The 19,929-nt window shown below is 38.4% G+C and overlaps 1 protein-coding gene across 3 annotated transcripts; it reads right to left on the bottom strand.

Annotated features, from left to right (window-relative positions):
- Positions 1 to 3,178: 3,178 nt before the first annotated feature.
- Positions 3,179 to 19,764, bottom strand: LOC132131465 (lysosome-associated membrane glycoprotein 3-like). Of its 3 annotated transcripts, none has more exons than XM_059543498.1 (6): positions 19,321 to 19,764; positions 14,162 to 14,382; positions 13,347 to 13,466; positions 13,169 to 13,241; positions 3,911 to 4,081; positions 3,179 to 3,783 (listed from the first exon to the last, which is right to left on the bottom strand). In XM_059543498.1, exons 1-6 carry the CDS (start codon positions 19,382 to 19,384, stop codon positions 3,644 to 3,646), a joined length of 789 nt encoding a protein of 262 aa, XP_059399481.1. In that variant the 5' UTR covers positions 19,385 to 19,764; the 3' UTR covers positions 3,179 to 3,643. The 3 variants fall into 3 exon arrangements, with proteins under 3 accessions (XP_059399481.1, XP_059399482.1, XP_059399480.1); XM_059543499.1 differs by lacking the exon at positions 19,321 to 19,764 and adding an exon at positions 14,678 to 15,205; XM_059543497.1 differs by lacking the exon at positions 19,321 to 19,764 and having other exon boundaries at positions 14,162 to 14,657.
- Between the last annotated feature and the right edge of the window lie 165 nt (positions 19,765 to 19,929).

Here is a 19,929-nt window from a genome sequence, read left to right on the forward strand (position 1 = left end):
AGTTAGAATCTTTTGAAGCGTCGAAAATACATTTTCAATGTTTTGTTCGTTATCTGGCTCGGCTCGGTGTTCATCTTCAGTTCTCTCTTCACAGCAGTTCAGTCAGTGTACTGTTTGAGTAAATGAATTACTCCAGAATATTGGTTTGTTTTAACTCAGAGGGAGTGTTAGCCACATTAAAAAAGTTAAAAGCTTAAGTCATTTGTTGATTAATGCATATTGGAGACGCGAACTGTTTTAAACGATTCGGTTCAATTTGGTGAACTGGTTCAAGAAGATCCTGTTACATCGAATGATTGGTTCGCGAACTGGATATCCAGACTGCTTTGTTTTGAACTCTCTCACAACAGACACAGAAGAGAAGACAATGCTGAATAAAGTCATAGTTTTTGCTATTTTTGGACCAAAATGTATTTTCGATGCTTCAAAAAATTCTAACTGACCCTCTGATGTCACATGGACTACTTTGAAGATGTTTTTATTACCTTTCTGGACATGGACAGTATACCGTACACACAGTTTCAATGGAGGGACTGAGAGCTCTCGGACTAAATCTAAAATATCTTAAACTGTGTTCAGAAGATAAACGGAGGTCTTATGGGTTTGGAACGACATGAGGGTAAGTTATTAATGACATAATTTTCCTTTTTCGGTGCACTAACCCTTTAAAGCAATGTTTGTTTATAGTTCTGTTGATTTGAGTTTTCAGAAACTGCAGCCATGATAACTGTGTTGTTAGCATATGTCAGTGTGACTTTGCTCTAAAACTTGCATTAATTTCATATACTTCATCGGCTTCACAGCTTCATTTTTTATAAACCTGACCAAATAATATTTATAAATATTTACACTAAGTCTAACTATTCAGTGTAAAATGTCATTTAAACAATAATATTGGCGATGGAAAAAGCAAATGTTACTCATCAAGTCCTCAACAAGTTACCGTACTTACAGCGGCCAATCAGAAATGGGAGCTTGGAGGCGGGGACTGACGTGTGTGGAAAAGGATTGTAGGATATGAACTACATTAACATAATAGGCCAAATATGCAAGTCTTCCCTTAAAATGAACTGTTTCAGTAGGGTTACATTTTAAGATGTTTCACCGATTTAACGACACTATACTGTATACTGATGAAAAATACAACAGCATTGGATGTGCTGGTGTACAAAGATTCAGGACATCTTATCTGAACGAATGGACCAAAACATTAAAAAAAAAAAGTTTTGTTGTTATTGTTTGTATGATTATTTGTTTTTACAGCCTGTGATTCTCAGGAGGTTTTTCCGTTTAAATAATTTCTTCTCATTCGTTGTGACAAACTCTCCTGATAGTACACATACACCACGGAGGCGTCTATTTGACGTCTGCACTACATCTGCAAGACCTATTTTATAGTGTTTGCCCATCTGCAGTATGACTATAAAACATTTCCCATCAGATGTCAAATAGATGTTTAGAAGATGTCTTTAAGATGTTTATGACTTAGAATTTACAGTATGTAAAACTAACATATTAAAGACGTATATCAGATGTTTGTACACAGCCGATGCTTTTCAGTTGAAGCAATATTTAACAGATATCGTGCAGACGTATGTGTGCTATCTGGGTACTTTGTAGTCACAACGAACTTTTACTTTTCTCTGTTTATGGATCTGATCATGACACGTACGCACGAACCAATGTCCAAGATAGCACACATACACTGTTGTGTACAAACATCTGATAAACGTCTTTACGATTTGTCATAGTTATATATGTGTCAGAATAGGTGTCATGGTGACACAATGACTTAAATTATAAACCAAGTATGAAAAAATACCACAGTTTTCATGTTATTACATGTTTAACAAAAAGCATCACAGGTGGGTTAAATGCCCCTGTTCTTACAAAGCAATTTGCTTCATACATTTACAGCAAAGTCAGAGTACATGCAGTTTAAGCTTCAAATTAAAAGTAATATAATCATCAATTACAAAATTATAATAGCCTGTTTAAAAAATATTAGCTGATTCTAACTGGCTAGCTAACTAGCTACATGATGCTAACTTGAGGTCATTTTTAAATATAGATAGAGTACATTTAATTGAAAAACAAAGGATTTGATGTTCAGGACAGAGTAACTACAGTAATAAAGTCATGCCGCCTCACAGATTTATCTACAGGTCTTACTGCTCTTTCATAATACATAACTGTGATGTTCTGCCAAACAACAAGCTTTAAAAAACACTTTTATTTCTTACTGGTGAAAATTTGATCACTGAAATCCTCCAGTAAATCACCAGTGGCGCCTAAACTCTGGAATAACCTACCTAACATTGTTCGGGAGGCAGACACACTCTTGCAGTTTAAATTTAGATTAAAGACCCATCTCTTTAACCTGGCTTACACATAACATACTAATATGCTTTTAATATCCAAATCCGTTAAAGGGTGTTTAGGCTGCATTAATTAGGTAAACCGGAACCGGAACCGGAAACACTTCCCATAACACCCTATGTACTTGCTACATCATTAGAAGAATGGCATCTACGCTAATATTTGTCTGTTTCTCTCTTGTTCCGAGGTCACCGTAGCCACCAGATCCAGTCTGTGTCCAGATCAGAGGGTCACTGCAGTCACCCGGATCCAGTACGTATCCAGACCAGATGGTGGATCAGCACCTAGAAAGGACCTCTACATCCCTGAAAGACAGCGGAGACCAGGACAACTAGAGCCCCAGATACAGATCCCCTGTAAAGACCTTGTCTAAGAGGACCACCAGGACAAGACCACAGGAAACAGATGATTCTTCTGCACAATCTGACTTTGCTGCAGCCTGGAATTGAACTACTGGTTTCGTCTGGTCAGAGGAGAACTGGCCCCCCAACTGAGCCTGGTTTCTCCCAAGGTTTTTTTCTCCATTCTGTCACCGATGGAGTTTCGGTTCCTTGCCGCTGTCGCCTCTGGCTTGCTTAGTTGGGGTCACTACATCTACAGCGATATCGTTGACTTGATTGCAAATAAATGCTATTTAACTGAACAGAGATGACATCACTGAATTCAATGATGAACTGCCTTTAAATATCATTTTGCATTATTGACACACTGTTTTCCTAATAAATGTTGTTCAGTTGCTTTTACGCAATGTATTTTGTTTAAAGCGCTATATAAATTAAGGTGACTTGACTTGACCAGTGCAAGCTTCTTGATCAATACTTCTACGTCACTCTTGTCAGAACAAAAAAAAGTACTTATATCTTTACTTTATCTAGTGGTTATTTAGGGATAACAGGAGGGAGCATTTTACCCCAAGAGGGCTTTCCCCCCAATCTACCTTACCATTGAAAAAGCATTGACAAAGAAGCAAGTTGTTATACTCTATGCAGTTCAGGATTTTTTCCCCATGGCAAGTGTTTCATAGTCACATGTAAAACTTGCACTTATCATAATCATTCCCTTGAATGTACATATCTTGTCAAGACCCAAAACTTCCATACTATAAATGATAACTTATGCATTACAATGAACACAATATCTAAGGTATGTCATGTCAGCCATATTTTAATTGTTTACTGAGATTTTAACTGTAAAGCATTATCCACACAATGTAAAACACACAATTAAATCTCTTGATTCATCTTCACAATGCACATGTATAGTCTCAGAGTTGTTCGTAACCTCGGCCACGGCGTTCTCGGACAAGCACATACGTCAGAATGGCAATGAGGCAAACTCCCGCAGCTACACCACCGAGAATAATGGGGATCATGCGCTTGCTGTAGTCCTCCCAGCACTCCACCTCTGAAATCAAGACATGAGAAATCATGTTATTCTGGGATAAACTGGTTGACAGAATATATATGTGTTCACATTTATATAGATAATGAAAAATAGCATGTCTACGGTGTACAATGTGAGATATATGTACCTTTTCCAAACGCTCCATTATCCAGATCAAAGGCTTGAATCTGCAGTGGCACCAGTTTGACTCTGAAGGAACTCGCCAGTATTAGAGTCATCTGAGACTTGCATTGGAAGCTTAGGCCATTTTTTGCTTTGAATAGCTTGTCGTTATTTATAACTCCTACGTAGGTTTTATCTGTGGATTAAATTTGAAAAAAAAAAAAAAAAAATACTTAGAGGGGAAGTTTTGTCAAATTACATTCTCTAAACCCAATTGTTCGTTAACTACTATACTGTAAGTATGACATCCATGGGTTAATCTCCTCCAAAAGTGTAAACAGTGAGCCTCTCAGTCATCATTTACATGTCAACTAAAAACAGTAGACTTTTTATGTATTTTGGACTTTTTATTTAAATGTCAGAATCATTTTGATGACCTGAAAATGCAACCCCTTTGAAAACTATGGAAGGCACACGGTGCCAAAACTTTATAAACTGAATGAATGAAATCTGACCGCATCAACACACACCGTCAATTTTGAATGTGTTTCTTTTGTATGTGTCACATGTTAATATTTTCTTTATTTCATTGCAGCATTGCTTTACTGATATCTACTGAGCTAGAGTAAATTAATTAAAGTTACAATATAAATTAAGACTTTTCTACCTGTGAAAGAATGTTGAACGAAATAACTAAATTTACAAATCTCAAACGTTCCTTTTAACGACTTTTGGACCCATCCAGTTGTGAAAATTAGGGATGCACCGATACCGATCGGTATCAGCCCCGATACTGAGCTCCTATACTCCTACTTGTTAAAATGCCCCAATAACAAATGCCGACATCACACAGCATATGATAAGTGCCATTTTCAGACAAAGAAACGCCACAACAGAACAACAGACAGCAGAATGGAGTTATTAGAGATTAAGGTCGTCTACATAGGCTATCTATGGGTGGCAGATTGGGTAAATTCCTGCCCCTGCATTTAAAATGACAGCCAATCAGAGCCAGGTATGTGTCACTGCTAGCTCCGCCCCTTGGGGCATGTTGGCTTCTGCTTAAAAGGTATGTTTTTAGCTGTTTGGCAAATGTGACCATGAACTCGTGCATATCAAATGTTATTTACTTATTGTAGTTGGAATCGGATCTTGTTCACGACTTTGCGATGGTGTGTAGGCTGTTATTATCCTCCCAGTCATTGAGTAAACTGCTAAGATTCATTCTGTGATCAGCCAAACAACTTGCTGACCAATTGTCGTTATGTATGATTCATTTATTTTCCAAATAAGTGATTCTATTTAAGTAAATTTTAATAGTTTGTTTTTAGCAGGACAAACAATGTTTATTGGGAGTGCTCCATCTTGTGGGGGTTGGGACGATCCTTTCCTACATGAAGCGGGATTAAGACAGTGCTGCTGTTTTGTTGCTTTGTTTTGTTGCTATTATGTGACAATTGTTTAGTTTTTTCAAAGGTCCCATTTTTTGCGCTTTTTTGAAGCTTTGATTGTGTTTACAGTGTGCAATATAACGTGTTCATGTTTCGCGTGTAAAAAACACTGTATTTTTCACACAATTCACCTATCTGTATACCGCTGTTTTCACTGTCATAAAAACGGGCTGATGACTTCTTTGTTCTATTAAGTCCCTACTTCAGAAATACGTAACGAGTTTTGATTGGGCCAGCTGTTCCTGTGTTGTGATTCGACACGAGCTTAGCTCACCCTGCCCTCCTGGAAACGCGATTGGGCTAGAATGCACATGCTGATGTACTTATAATCACAGGAGCGTTTTTACTGACGAGATGCGCATGAAAATCGCATTCGATTTTTTTGCACAGCCCTAACATCTAGTTAACAAAGCTAAACAGCGTTGCCCTTTGTGTAATAAGTTACAGAAACTGTTAAACGCACCAACTTAAATATTAAAATACACTTACCGGTTGTGGTCCATAAACAACGCCTTCTCCAGACAAAAGAGGGAACTGCTCCATTTTTCAAGAATAATCTTTGTAATAAAATATCTCGCTTGGCATTTAACTTTGAGCTTTAGAATTTTACAGATATTATTTATACTCTAACAAAAACATTACACACTAAATAAAGTTTAAAACATGGGATCACGAAGAAGGGGACCTTTAAGCATTGTGCATGTTTTATAAATTTGGTGTTTTGTGTGTTAGGCCCTGTGTCAGGAGGCTGGCTGTACTAGAACCTTGGTGGTGGTATTTGGAGCACTGAGATTGGATTGCCGCTTGTGATCACTTGCCTCGTGTGTGTGTGTGTGTGTGTGTGTGCGTGTGTGTGTGTGTGTGGTTTTAAGAATAATCACTTTACAGCTAGCCTACCTGGCCATGGGTAAGTTTTAGTCATTTTGTTTTGTGTGTGTGTTGTATTGAGTCGTAGTTGTTTAGCTCCATTGAGCTATATTTTCAGTCTTAAGTGTTCTGATTATTGTAAACCTAAATATTTGTACATTAATACCTTCTAGTCTCTGCCCTACCTGGTAACGAACCTGTGTGTCTAAAATCTGTTAAGTGGTTAGTTCCCCTCACTTTAAAGGGGTGGCGTAGTCAACATTAATGCATCACCTTAGGGTTTTGGTACTCCTAGGGTGCTATAATATTCTCCTCCCGCGCAGTGGCACAGATGTACGAGCTTGTCGGGTGAATATACATTTCATCACAGGAAAATTTGAAGTTCGCTTGGCTTTTGTCAAAAACAAGTAAGTAAAACAATACACAAGCTACTTAACAGGAGAGAGAGAGAGCACGCTCACGCACTCGCACTTCTGTTGTGTGATCTTTGATGTTCACTCACTTAGCACACGCATTTGGATGAAAACTAAATCATTAAAAAAGACAATTTATAAGGGCATCCACTATAAACATCATTTATTTTCAACCTTAGGCATACATGACTTTCTGGTGAAAGTGAATCTAGCAGCCTTTGTGTAATGCACTCAGCAGTACGTTACTACCGTCCCTCTCGTTCTGCAACAGTACAAACACATGCACGCATTACGTGTGTTTTGCTGGCTTGAGTGTTTCTGCATTATATGAGTGGCTTTGGAATATAAATCACAGCACTTTTTTTAGATAAAAATAAATAAAAAAGACTTCTATTAGTGAAAAATATCACAGGAGATTTATAATGAGTGGTTCCCTGCATTATTACAGCAAAGCGCGTCATTACAGTACAAAGTCATTGCAATGGAGCAGTTCTTATGCTATTAAATAACAAATGAACCATAGAGCCAAAAAATTAACAAAGAAAGTTACAAAATCTTGTACAACCCGAATTCCGGAAAAGTTGGGCCGTTTTTTAAATTGTAATAAAATGAAAACTAAAGGAATTTCAAATCACATGAGCCAATATTTTATTCACAGTAGAACATAGATAACGTAGCAAATGTTTAAACTGAGCAATTTTACACTTTTATCCACTTAATTAGCTCATTTAAAATTTAATGCCTGCTACAGGTCTCAAAAAAGTTGGCACGGGGGCAACAAATGGCTAAAAAAGCAAGCAGTTTTGAAAAGATTCAGCTGGTAGAACATCTAGTGATTAATTAAGTTAATTGATATCAGGTCTGTAACATGATTAGCTATAAAAGCTTTGTCTTAGAGAAGCAGAGTCTCTCAGAAGTAAAGATGGGCAGAGGCTCTCCAATCTGTGAAAGACTGCGTAAAAAAATTGTGGAAAACTTTAAAAACAATGTTCCTCAACGTCAAATTGCAAAGGCATTGCAAATCTCATCATCTACAGTGCATAACATCATCAAAAGATTCAGAGAAACTGGAGAAATCTCTGTGCGTAAGGGACAAGGCCGGAGACCTTTATTGGATGCCCGTGGTCTTCGGGCTCTCAGACGACACTGCATCACTCATCGGCATGATTGTGTCAATGACATTACTAAGTGGGCCCAGGAATACTTTCAGAAACCACTGTCGGTAAACACAATCCGCCGCGCCATCAGCAGATGCCAACTAAAGCTCTATCATGCAAAAAGGAAGCCATATGTGAACATGGTCCAGAAGCGCCGTCGTGTCCTGTGGGCCAAGGCTCATTTAAAATGGACTATTTCAAAGTGGAATAGTGTTTTATGGTCAGACGAGTCCAAATATGACATTCTTGTTGGAAATCATGGACGCCGTGTCCTCCGGGCTAAAGAGGAGGGAGACCTTCCAGCATGTTATCAGCGTTCAGTTCAAAAGCCAGCATCTCTGATGGTATGGGGGTGCATAAGTGCATACGGTATGGGCAGCTTGCATGTTTTGGAAGACTCTGTGAATGCTGAAAGGTATATAAAGGTTTTAGAGCAACATATGCTTCCCTCCAAACAACGTCTATTTCAGGGAAGGCCTTGTTTATTTCAGCAGGACAATGCAAAACCACATACTGCAGCTATAACAACAGCATGGCTTCGTCGTAGAAGAGTCCGGGTGCTAACCTGGCCTGCCTGCAGTCCAGATCTTTCACCTATAGAGAACATTTGGCGCATCATTAAACGAAAAATACGTCAAAGACGACCACGAACTCTTCAGCAGCTGGAAATCTATATAAGGCAAGAATGGGACCAAATTCCAACAGCAAAACTTCAGCAACTCATAGCCTCAATGCCCAGACGTCTTCAAACTGTTTTGAAAAGAAAAGGAGATGCTACACCATGGTAAACATGCCCCGTCCCAACTATTTTGAGACCTGTAGCAGAAATCAAAATTAAAATGAGCTCATTTTGTGCATAAAATTGTAAACTTTCTCAGTTTAAACATTTGCTATGTTATCTATGTTCTATTGTGAATAAAATATTGGCTCATGTGATTTGAAAGTCTTTTAGTTTTAATTTTATTAAAATTAAAAAAACGTCCCAACTTTTCCGGAATTCGGGTTGTAAAATATATTTTAATGGGCATTATTAAGTGTGAAAACCGAAGGATATAACAAAATTATTCAGAGACCAGATGAATAGTGGGTGCAGGACACTATAGTTAATTTATGTAAGTGAGGATAGCAAAATAAAATACACTTTGACAAAAGATACCCATAAATTCTTCAAACAGAGGACTACCAGTAAAATGATACAAATTTGGGACCAACATTTTTTCAGACCAAGTCTGTGGGAAAAAAAAAGTTTAGGTTTGCATGAACCTGGATGACAGCATGCCCAGGAGACTACAGGCAAAAAAAATTTTTTTTTTTTTTAAAAACTGTAAAAAAAAAAAAAAAAAAAAAAAAAGTTGCGTCAAGTTAAAAAAATAAGGCAACTCATCGCAAGTGCTTTTTTGAATAAACTTAACAAATGGGGACTAAAGTCCACCCAACTTAAAATAATAACTTAATATCACAAGTTGTCACAACATAAATAGTCATGTTAACCTAAAAAATATCAGAATAAAATATTTTTTGTTTACTGAACACAAGGCCTATTATCTATAAGCTTACACAATTTTAAAGTGAAAAGTGACATGGTGACCCATACTCAGAATTCGTGCTCTGCATTTAACCCATCCAAAGTGCACACACACAGAGCAGTGAACACACACACACACACCGTGAACACACAGCCAGAGCAGTGTTCATCATTTATGCTGTGTTGCCCAGGGAGCAGTTGGGGGTTCGGTGCCTTGCTCAAGGGCACCTAAGTCGTGGTATTGCCGAACCCACAACCCTAGGGTTAGGAGTCAAACTCTCTAACCACTAGGCCACGAATTTATATTATTCAAATAGTCTAAATAAATAAAAGACCATAACACGGGTCAAATAACTTTTTTTATTATTGAAAGTTTGTGTCTAAAGCACAAGGACATACCAAGTCTTGTATATTAACTTTTTTACTCAATGCATTTTACACTGAACTCAACACATGGTACATAATGCATGTTAAATAAATCTAGTGTTAATTATACATTAATACGTTAGCAGTCTTGTGGCATGAAGTAACATGTATTTAACATTTTTTTTTTTTTTTTAAAGGAACTATTACGTGAAAATGACTATATTGCGTATTTTAACATCAGCCTAATCCACTGGGCAAAGTTACATCCAGTGGACGTCTTTTTATGTCTTTGCAGGCGTTGAAAAGACGTCCACTGAGGAGACAGACTGTTTTTATGACGTCTTTTTTTTTAAATGTTTTTTATGTCTTCTGTACGTCCGATATAGACGTTCACAGATCCTCCTTACAAGGTTCTGTGACTTTATTTCTGTCAGACATCTAGAGAAGCTCTTATTGAGAAGTAACAGAGGTTTAAATGTTGATATTTTATTCATTTGAAGTCACCGTTGTGGTGATCAGTGTTTGATTTAGTTGGGATCTTGGTCCAGATACTTCTCATGTTGGCTTGTCTCTAGATGCTGTAATAGTGTATTTTAAAACGCTGTTTTTGTGGCGAAGAAAGACTAAATTTAAGAGAGCTCAGTTGTTATCAGCTCTTTGTTGTTGATGAAAAAGTCATCACATAAGAAGTATTTGAGATCATAAAATAAGTTTTTTTATATTTTTAACAGGCACCAGGAGCAAAATACTTATTTTGAAGATGGACAAAATGAATACGTTTGAGTAAAAGGATCAAATACTCACACACACAGACTTCTAGATTTAGCATATGCATCACAACAACGGTGACAAACAAAAGAGCTCCATAGCACAAACTCATCTTTATTTTCCAGCCTTTTTTGTTCTGATTGTCCCATTGATGTGATGCATATCCAAAATCTTGATGTCTGTTTGTGACGACATGATCAGTTTTCTAAAAGTAAGTACATTATTTTTTTCTACAAGGTTTCTATCCATAAAAATAAATCCATAGTCACTATTACACAATTACACAAGCCTCGTTGGCGCAGTTAGGCAGCATGGAAGTCGTGGCCTAATGGTTTAAGAGTCGGACTCCCAATCGAAAGGTTGTGAGTTCGAGTCCCGGGCCGGCAGGAATTGTGGGTGGGGGGAGTGCATGTACAGTTCTCTCTCCACCTTCAATACCACGACTTAGGTGCCCTTGAGCAAGGCATCGAACCCCCAACTGCTCCCCGGGCGCCGCAGCATAAATGGCTGCCCACTGCTCCGGGTGTGTGTTCACAGTGTGTGTGTGTGTTCACTGCTCTGTGTGTGTGCATTTTGGATGGGTTAAATGCAGAGCACAAATTCTGAGTATGGGTCACCATACTTGGCTGAATGTCACTTCACTTTCACAATTAACATCTATTATACATTAACATCTTATTTTGCTATAATTCGTCACCATTACAAGCAAGATGTGTAGTGTACGCTTGATCTCAACTCTCTCTGCCATAATAAGAGTATTTTATAACACACAGTTTCAGCAGCAAGAGACAAGCTAACAAAAGAAGTAACTGGATCAAGATCCCAACTAAGCAAAACACTTTCCACCACAACGGTGACTTCAAATGAATAAAATATCAACATTTAAACCTCTGTTAATTCTCAATAAGAGCTTCTCTAGATGTCTGACAGAAATAAAGTCACAGAACCTTGTAAGGAGGATCTGTGAACGTCTATATCGGACGTACAGAAGACACAAAAAACATTTTTAAAAAGACGTCTTAAAAACATTCTGTCTCCTCAGTGGGCGTCTTTTCAACATCTGCAAAGACATAAAAAGACGTCCACTGGACGTAACTTTGCCCAGTGGATTAGGCTGATGTTAAAATACGCAATATAGTAATTTTCACGTAATAGTTCCTTTAAAAAAAAAAAATGTTAAATACATGTGACTTCATGCCACAAGACTGCTAACGTATTAATGTATAATTAACAATAGATTTATTTAACATGCATTATGTACCATGTGTTGAGTTCAGTGTAAAATGCATTGAGTAAAGAAGTTAATATATAAGACTTGGTATGTCCTTGTGCTTTGGACACAAACTTTCAATAATAAAAAAAAAGTTATTTGACCCGTGTTGTGGTCTTTTTTATTTATTTATACTATTTAAATAATAAGTCATGGCCCAGTGGTTAGAGAGTTTGACTCCTAATCCAAGGGAGTTTGGGTTCGAAACTCTGGCTGGCAACACCACGACTTTTTGTTCTGATATTTTTTAGGTTAACATGACTATTTATGTTGTGACAACTTTTGATATTAAGTTATTATTTTAAGTTGGGTGGACTTTAGTCCCCATTTGTTAAGTTTACTCAAAAAAGCGCTTGCGATAAGTTGCCTTATTTTTTTTTAAGTTGACGGCACTTTTTTTTTTTTTTTACAGTGCAGTCATTAAGGCTAAGAGTTGCCCTAAGTATTGATAGTTGTGTAAATACTGTCATACAGCTGTCTGAATAATTTTTGGTTGATTGTAATTCATTACATACCTTTCTATCAAAGTTATCTAACATTATCAAGATGAATTTGTTCTGACACAGTTTAATTATGAGTTCTTGTCATATTTTTATTACCATCTTCTAAACTATAGAGAATAAACTGATAATGTGAAATGTTGAAGGTGTCTGAATGGTTTGACTGTATCTATTTAAGAAATTAAGTTAACCAGCTAACATTATAAATACTGTTTTGGTTTCTGTAACCAATATTTTTAAAATGTATAAATGCAATAAAAATATTGTTATCTGTACTTGGTATCGGCAAGTACCAAAAATAAAAGTATCGGTGCATCCCTAGTGAAAATGGTGATGTCATGAACATGCATATTACATATTCTGTTTATAGCTATGTGCGCAGACAAGTAGTGTTTCTTTACAAAGTGACATCGCCACCTATTGGCCTGGCATGAAAAATAAAGCATCTTTGTCATATTTGTGGATCCTATAAATGGGAATTGTTTTTGACAACGTTGTCATCTCCATGTAAAAACTTCAGTTTTTAGTACATTGTTGTCATATTAATGTACCATTAGAGCATTATTCTCAAATCTGTCAATCTCTTTTCAGCTCAGCCAATAGTGAGAGATTGGGGCGTGGCTACTGTAGCAGGCTGAGCCAGAAACTGTTTTTTGCAAATGTGGCTGATGTTATACATGGGAAAAATACATCTGAAGACTTGCCAAAATACACAGAAGCAGACAACGGTGTATAACAAGGACAAACACTGGCTGTGTTGAAGGAACTTGAGGGAATATTTGGGTTTCAATCGAGATGCAGATTTTATGAAGTTTTTTCTCGACAGGTAGGTGAAAATCATGATTTTCCATATTTTAACTTTTTATTGTCAAGCCCTAGATAAAATAGTAAGATAATTTAAGGATAAGAATAATCGTGACAGCGTGATGAGTGTATTTGCAAAGTTGTAGTGTAATTTATACTTACCCTGGCAATTTTTACAAAGAGGAGCAGGTCTCAGAAGACCTTTGATAGTGCTCACATAGGAGAGATTGCCTTCCTGTGAGTGTAAAGAAATATTGCATAGTATGTTAGACTGCTTGTTTTATACATGTTTAACCCCAGAGAGAAAACTTATCATAGAGATAAAAACTACTGTAGGTACCTTGACGAAAGTGAACTCCAGATGACCACCATCAAAGTCCAGGGAGAGATTAGCCTTTTGGTTCCCACAGAATCCCGTGGCTCGTGTTGAGCTGGGATTCATGTTGAAATAATAGTTCTTCTGGAATACAAGTTAAGCAGTGTGATTACTGGACCAACATCATATTATATGGAAATCCTGTCAAATTGACAATATAAAACCCATCGTTGATCTAAGCTGCACAGAATTTGTAGGCGTAGCCTATGACATTGTACCCTTTGAGTGTACTGAATGAATGCACACAGTGAAAGAAGATACAGTAATCATAGAAAACTGGGGGCGTTTTGATGCACTGGCTGTGCTAGAGATTATGAGAGGACAGTTTTGACAAACACCACATGAACATTAAGGTGTCTATATTATGAAAAAGACATATAGCATACTTTTTAAATATGCATATTATATAAATAAACTTTATATTTAAGTGCAACTTAATGTAATGTTTTCAGATACTTAAGTGCATGTTAATTGCAATTAAATGAACATTTGTTATAGTTTAATTTATATTAAATTAGTTTAGCCAAACATGTAGGTGTTTTTGTCTTACCCACTTAAGTATGACTTAAGTGCATTTTATGTAATAAACTTCACTGTCAGTTCTATTGAAACTTGCATGTAATGTAGTTAAATATCCATAAAGATACAAGTTCCAAAGGTGTTTTTCTGACTGTGCAGTGAGTCGCTGGCAATGTTGGTGGTAAACCAAGTGAGTTCTCACCCCCTGCTAGAACATGCTGAGAAGTTGAAGAAAAATGCTGAGAAAATAATAAGCTTACATTGTTCTCTCTCACCACATACTCAACTCCTAGATTGGCCCGCACACACACTTTGCCCTGAGGGTTTCTCAAGGTGCACGGAAACTGAAGTGGTGCGGTTTCTTTGGGCTGAAGAACAGGTCTCTGAGACAGATTAGTAATAGGAGGATCACTTTTGATGATGGCAGGAACTTCATCTGCTGAAGCTGAAAGGTGAAGAGGCTTTGAGGCTAGAGAGCTTCCTGTAAGCACAAAACAGTGGGGGGCTTTAGCACCATTTCCTGAAGTGTTAAACAATACAGAGCTACCAGGACCAATTATGGATGTTGTTAAATCGACGCAGTGTTGCATTGTTCTGGGTTCTCAGAAATTACGCCTACTAGAACTTTCTAAGTTATTAAAAACACATTTATAAATCTACATTTCTAATTATAAAACTCATTATCAATCATCATATTAGAATATGTGCGAAGTTTGTAGGATTTTTTACCATTAAAATCACTATTTTGACTTATATAAAAAGGCAAATCAGCTCACCTAGCGAATGCATGGAGGACAGCAAGAGAAGCAGAGCAATGTGGCGACTTGTGCGAGTCATTTTAAGAAAGTGGCTCTTGTGTTTCAATTCAGTTGCTCTTATGGTATCAGCTCTGAAGCTGTGGTAAAATAATGCACATGTGGTTGTGAAGGAGGACAGTTATGCTTTGATCTTGTCAGCAGTTGTCTTACATCAGGAAGCATCTTTAGCCAAGCCCATGATTAGCAAACCAAGTAATGATACAAGTATGATAACTATACAATGGTATAGATCATATTTCAGATCAAGAGTTGTATTTCTAAATTGAATTTCTAAGCAATCTAGACAGCTCTTCAATTAAAAAGAAGTTGCATGATGGTAGACTTGGGTCTGGACATTCATGGTGCCAGGTTGGGCTCTTGCCCAAAATGTAGTGTCACCAACAGGTCAGTTGTCACTAATAATTTCACCCTTTTTCGTTAGAGCAAAATGAATTCAATGCCTCAAAGGGTTCGATGTCACAGCAAGCACCGCTCATGTTAGATAATTAAAAACTATTAACTATAACTTGAATAAATTACATTTTCGTATAGATTCGGTATGTGCGCATTTCAAATCTTCCACATTCATCACAATTATCAGCAACTTTAGTCACTGTTTCATCATGTGTCTTGAAAAAAACAAAAAATGTAAGATAATTGATTAAAAACAGCACTTTAGGACACAATGGCATAAAAACTTTTGTTTTCATTTGTTACACACTTTTTCGCTTTGTGTGTGTAATTATTATTATTATTTTTTTTTGCATTTTGAAAGGTGTGAACATTACAGATCACCAAAAACACGTCTGTTCACACTTTGTGTGCTCTGTCCACTTTCTTTCTTTCTTACTTGGATCTTCACTCTGCCAAAGGACAGTATCACCACTCTTTCACTTATCATTCACGGTTGCCACTTCAGTTTGACTCACCTGTGTTCACTATTCCCTCTGCTTGTGTCAATAAACAACCTTACCTGTGATCTCCCGTCTCCGACCAGTTTGTATTGTAACAAAAGATGGGACCAAAACCAGCTGACACAAGTATGAGCCATCTACTGAAGTGGCCCGGTGAAACACACCAATTTGAAAAACTAATGGAATGCATAGTCGATATAAAAAAACTGGATGACAAATAATTTCTTACTGATAAATTCTGAAAAAACAGAGGTGTTAATTATAGGACCTAAAAACTTTGCATGTAATAACCTAGAACAAGGTCTAAGACTTGATGGTTGCTCTGTCAATTATTCATCATCAGTTAGGAACCTAGGTGTGCTATTTGATAGCAATCTTTCCTTAGAAAGCCACGTTTCTAGCATTTGTAAAACTGCATTTTTCCATCTCAAAAATATATCTAAATTACAGCCTATGCTCTACAAGTCAAATGCAGAAATGTTAATCCATGCATTTATGACCTCAAGGTTAGATTATTGTAATGCTTTATTGGGTGGTTGTTCTGCACACTTAGTAAACAAACTACAGCTAGTCCAAAATGCAGCAGCAAGAGTTCTTACTAGAACCAGGAAGTATGACCATATTAGCCTGGTCCTGTCAACACTGCACTGGCTCCCTATCAAACATAGTATAGATTTTAAAATATTGCATATTACTTATAAAGCCCTGAATGGCTTAGCACCTCAGTATTTGAATGAGCTCTTATTACATTATAATCCTCCACATCCGCTACGTTTTCAAAAATCAGGCAATTTGATAATACCTAGAATGTCAAAATCAACTGCGGGCGGCAGATCCTTTTCCTATTTGGTGCCTAAACTCTGGAATAACCTACCTAACATTGTTCGGGAGGCAGACACAATCTTGCCGTTTAAATCTAGATTAAAGACCCATCTCTTTAACCTGGCATACACATAACATACTAATATACTTTTAATATCCAAATCCGTTAAAGGATTTTTAGGCTGCATTAATTAGGTAAACCGGAACCGGAAACACTTCCCATAACACCCTATGTACTTGCTACATCATTAGAAGAATGGCATCTACGCTAATATTAATCTGTTTCTCTCTCTTATTCCGAGGTCACCGTAGCCACCAGATCCAGTCTGTATCCAGATCAGAGGGTCACTGCAGTCACCCGGATCCAGTACGTATCCAGACCAGATGGTGGATCAGCACCTAGAAAGGACCTTTACAGTCCTGAAAGACAGCGGAGACCAGGACAACTAGAGCCCCAGATACAGATCCCCTGTAAAGACCTTGTCTCAGACGACCAACAGGACGAGAACTCAGGAAACAGATGATTCTTCTGCACAATCTGAGTTTGTTGCAGCCTGGAATTGAACTACTGGTTTCGTCTGGTGAGAGGAGAACTGGCCCCCTAACTGAGCCTGGTTTTTTTCACCATTCTGTCACCGATGGAGTTTTGGTTCCTTGGCGCTGTCGCCTCTGGCTTGCTAAATAGGGGTCACTTAATCTACAGCGATATCGTTGACTTGATTGCAAATGAATGCACAGACACTATTTAAACTGAACAGAGATGACATCACTGAATTCAATGATGAACTGCCTTTAACTGTCATTTTGCATTATTGACACACTGTTTCCCTAATGAATGTTGTTCAGTTGCTTTGACGCAATGCATTTTGTTTAAAGCGCTATATAAATAAAGGTGACTTGACTTGACTTGACTGACCACATAAACCTGGAGTATCTGTGAGTGGCTAAGAGACTTAATCCCAGACAAGCCCATTGGGCTTTATTCTTTACCCGCTTTAATTTCACGATTTCCTATCGACCCGGATCCAAAAATGTCAAGGCAGACACGTGATCACATTGTTACACACCTGAGGAAAAGCTCTGGAGAGCCTGAAGCTGTACTCCCAGAGAAACTCAACATCAGCCCAATCACCTGGTCAACGGAGACCATACTCTTCACCAATAACTCCACCAATACACCAGGACACAACGCTCTCCATTCATTCACTCTGCTCACACCTCATTAGGCACTGGCCACCCGGGGGTCAATGAAACCCTCTCAATGCTAAAGGAACGCTTCTGGTGGCCCAACATGGCATCTGATGTCAGAAAGTACGTGCAAGGATGTAAGGAATGCGCAAACTTGAAGAGTCCACATCATCTACCATCTGGTAAACTCCTTCCCCTGCCCCAACCGACCATTGTCACACCTAGGGGTGGATTTCATCACAGACCTACCAGCTTCGAAAGACTGAATCTTTGTGGTTGTTGATAGATTTTCTAAATCCTGTCATTTGATTCCTTAAAAGGGACTGCCTACAGTCATGGAGACTGCGGAGCTCATGTTCAACCACATATTCCGGTACTTTGGCATCCCAGGGGACATCGTATCAGACAGAGGACCGCAATTTATCTCTCGAGAGCCTTGCTCTCAATCCTAAGTGTGACTGTCAGCCTATCATCGGGATACCAGCTGCAGTTGAACGCGCAGATGGAGAGGAAGATCCAAGAGATCGGTTGCTTCCTCAATACCTTCTGTCATGGCCACCAGGACTCTTGGAACCAGTACCTGGGGTGGGCCGAGTATGCACAAAACTCCCTGCACCAACCATCTACCGGACTCACTCCATTCCAGTGCGTACTCGGTTACCAACCTCCACTATCCTTGGTCAGGGGAACCCTCGGACGTACCATCTGTCGACTACTAGTTCCAAGAGAGCGAGAGGGTCTGGGACTCAGCCCACCACCAACTACAATGTGCTCTATGTAGATGCAGGATAACAGAAGACCTTCACCACTCTGAAGCTCCAGCCTATCAACCAGGACAGAAAGTCGTGCTATCAACCAGAGACATCTGACTGCGTCTACAATGTCGTAAGCTGAGTCCCAGGTTCATTGGCCCATTCACCATCACGGAGCAGATCAACCCAGTCACTTACAAGCCTCAACTCCCTCCTGAGTATCGCATTCAGCCTACATTCCATGTGTCACTCCTGAAACCTCACCATCCTTCTGTTCCTCTCTCCACTGAGCCTGACATAGCTGCAGCCGAAACCTCCCTTCCACTCATCCTGGACAACAGTGCTGCCTACGAGGTTCATGAAATTTTGGATTCCCTGTGCCGTGGTGGGCAGCTCGAGTACCTTGTGGACTGGGAAGGTTATGGCCCCGTGGAAGGCTCATGGGTTTCACGCAATGACATACTCGACATGAACCTGCTGGACACCTTCTATGCTGCTCATACCAACAGACCTGCCCCCCAGGGAAGAGGAAGACCACCACGACGTCGGGAGCGGGATGGGGAGAGGGGTACTGTCACAGACACGCCAGGCTCCAACACTATCCAATCACAGCGCACTGACCTGAATACTGAGCTTACAAACCTGCACCTCATCAGCACCTTAATTAACTGGCACATAAAAGACACTCACACACACACAGCCACTGTCCGGTCTTGTTCGCAACTAGGACTTACCTACATGCTTACTTCAAGGACTACCAGTGTTATACTTAACTCTCTCCAGCGATCCCAAGTTACCTCCTGTGTTCTTTGTGTGTGTGTATGTGTTGTCATCCTCCTACATCTCAACTTCTCCACTGCCACTTGGATCTTCACTCTGCCAAAAGACAAAGGACATCACCACTCTTTCACTAACCCTTCATGATTGCCACTTCATTTTGACTCACCTGTATTTGACCAGTCTGTATTGTAATAATATGCTAATGTAAAGTTTACTGTAGCATTTTCCATAGTTTTTCTTTAAAATTACAAAATTTTCAAAATGAACTGTTTATAAGTAAATTTGTAAAATCAGTATGTTTAAATACTAACTCTGTATTTGGTGTGAGATAGTGTTTTTAATTCTATGAGTGGAAAACACACAGCACAGGTCAAAGGTAGAGGGGACAAAGTATGGCCTTAAATACACACTGCTGTTTTTGTCAACTTACCCAATTTTTCAACTTCTATTCTAACACTGATGAATGCTGTGTGTTTGTCTCTGTTTTGAAGCACTGGACTGCTCTTAAAAAAAAAACTTTAACTTCAATAATATGAAAAGTTGAGATAAAACAGTAAAATAAATCCAAAAACCAATTAACACCATAATCAATAATCTATTTGTAGATAAACAGACTTGCAAACACATTTCTTTTTTTTTTTGGCCTGATAGCCAGTGTTTGTCAGAAACGCTTTGGACTGATCTTTTGGAACCGATTTTCTTCCAAAATTAAAAAAATGTCTCTCAATGTCAGTTTGTGCACCATCATCTAAAGGTCTCAGTGAGGGTCTCTTAT

Source organism: Carassius carassius, chromosome 48 (assembly GCF_963082965.1).
Source record: "Carassius carassius chromosome 48, fCarCar2.1, whole genome shotgun sequence".
Taxonomy (NCBI): Eukaryota; Metazoa; Chordata; class Actinopteri; order Cypriniformes; family Cyprinidae; genus Carassius; species Carassius carassius.

Bases quoted from the DNA above. Each gene is read 5' to 3' on its own strand.
- LOC132131465 (XM_059543497.1), bottom strand. From the start codon at position 14,491: ATGCAACACTGCGTCGATTTAACAACATCCATAATTGGTCCTGGTAGC. The intron at 13,467-14,161 runs GTAAGCTTATTA...CTTGTATTCCAG, and splicing joins ATGTGGTGAGAGAGAACAAT to AAGAACTATTATTTCAACAT. The intron at 4,082-13,168 runs GTAAGTATAAAT...TTTAATCCACAG, and splicing joins TCTTTGTAAAAATTGCCAGG to ATAAAACCTACGTAGGAGTT.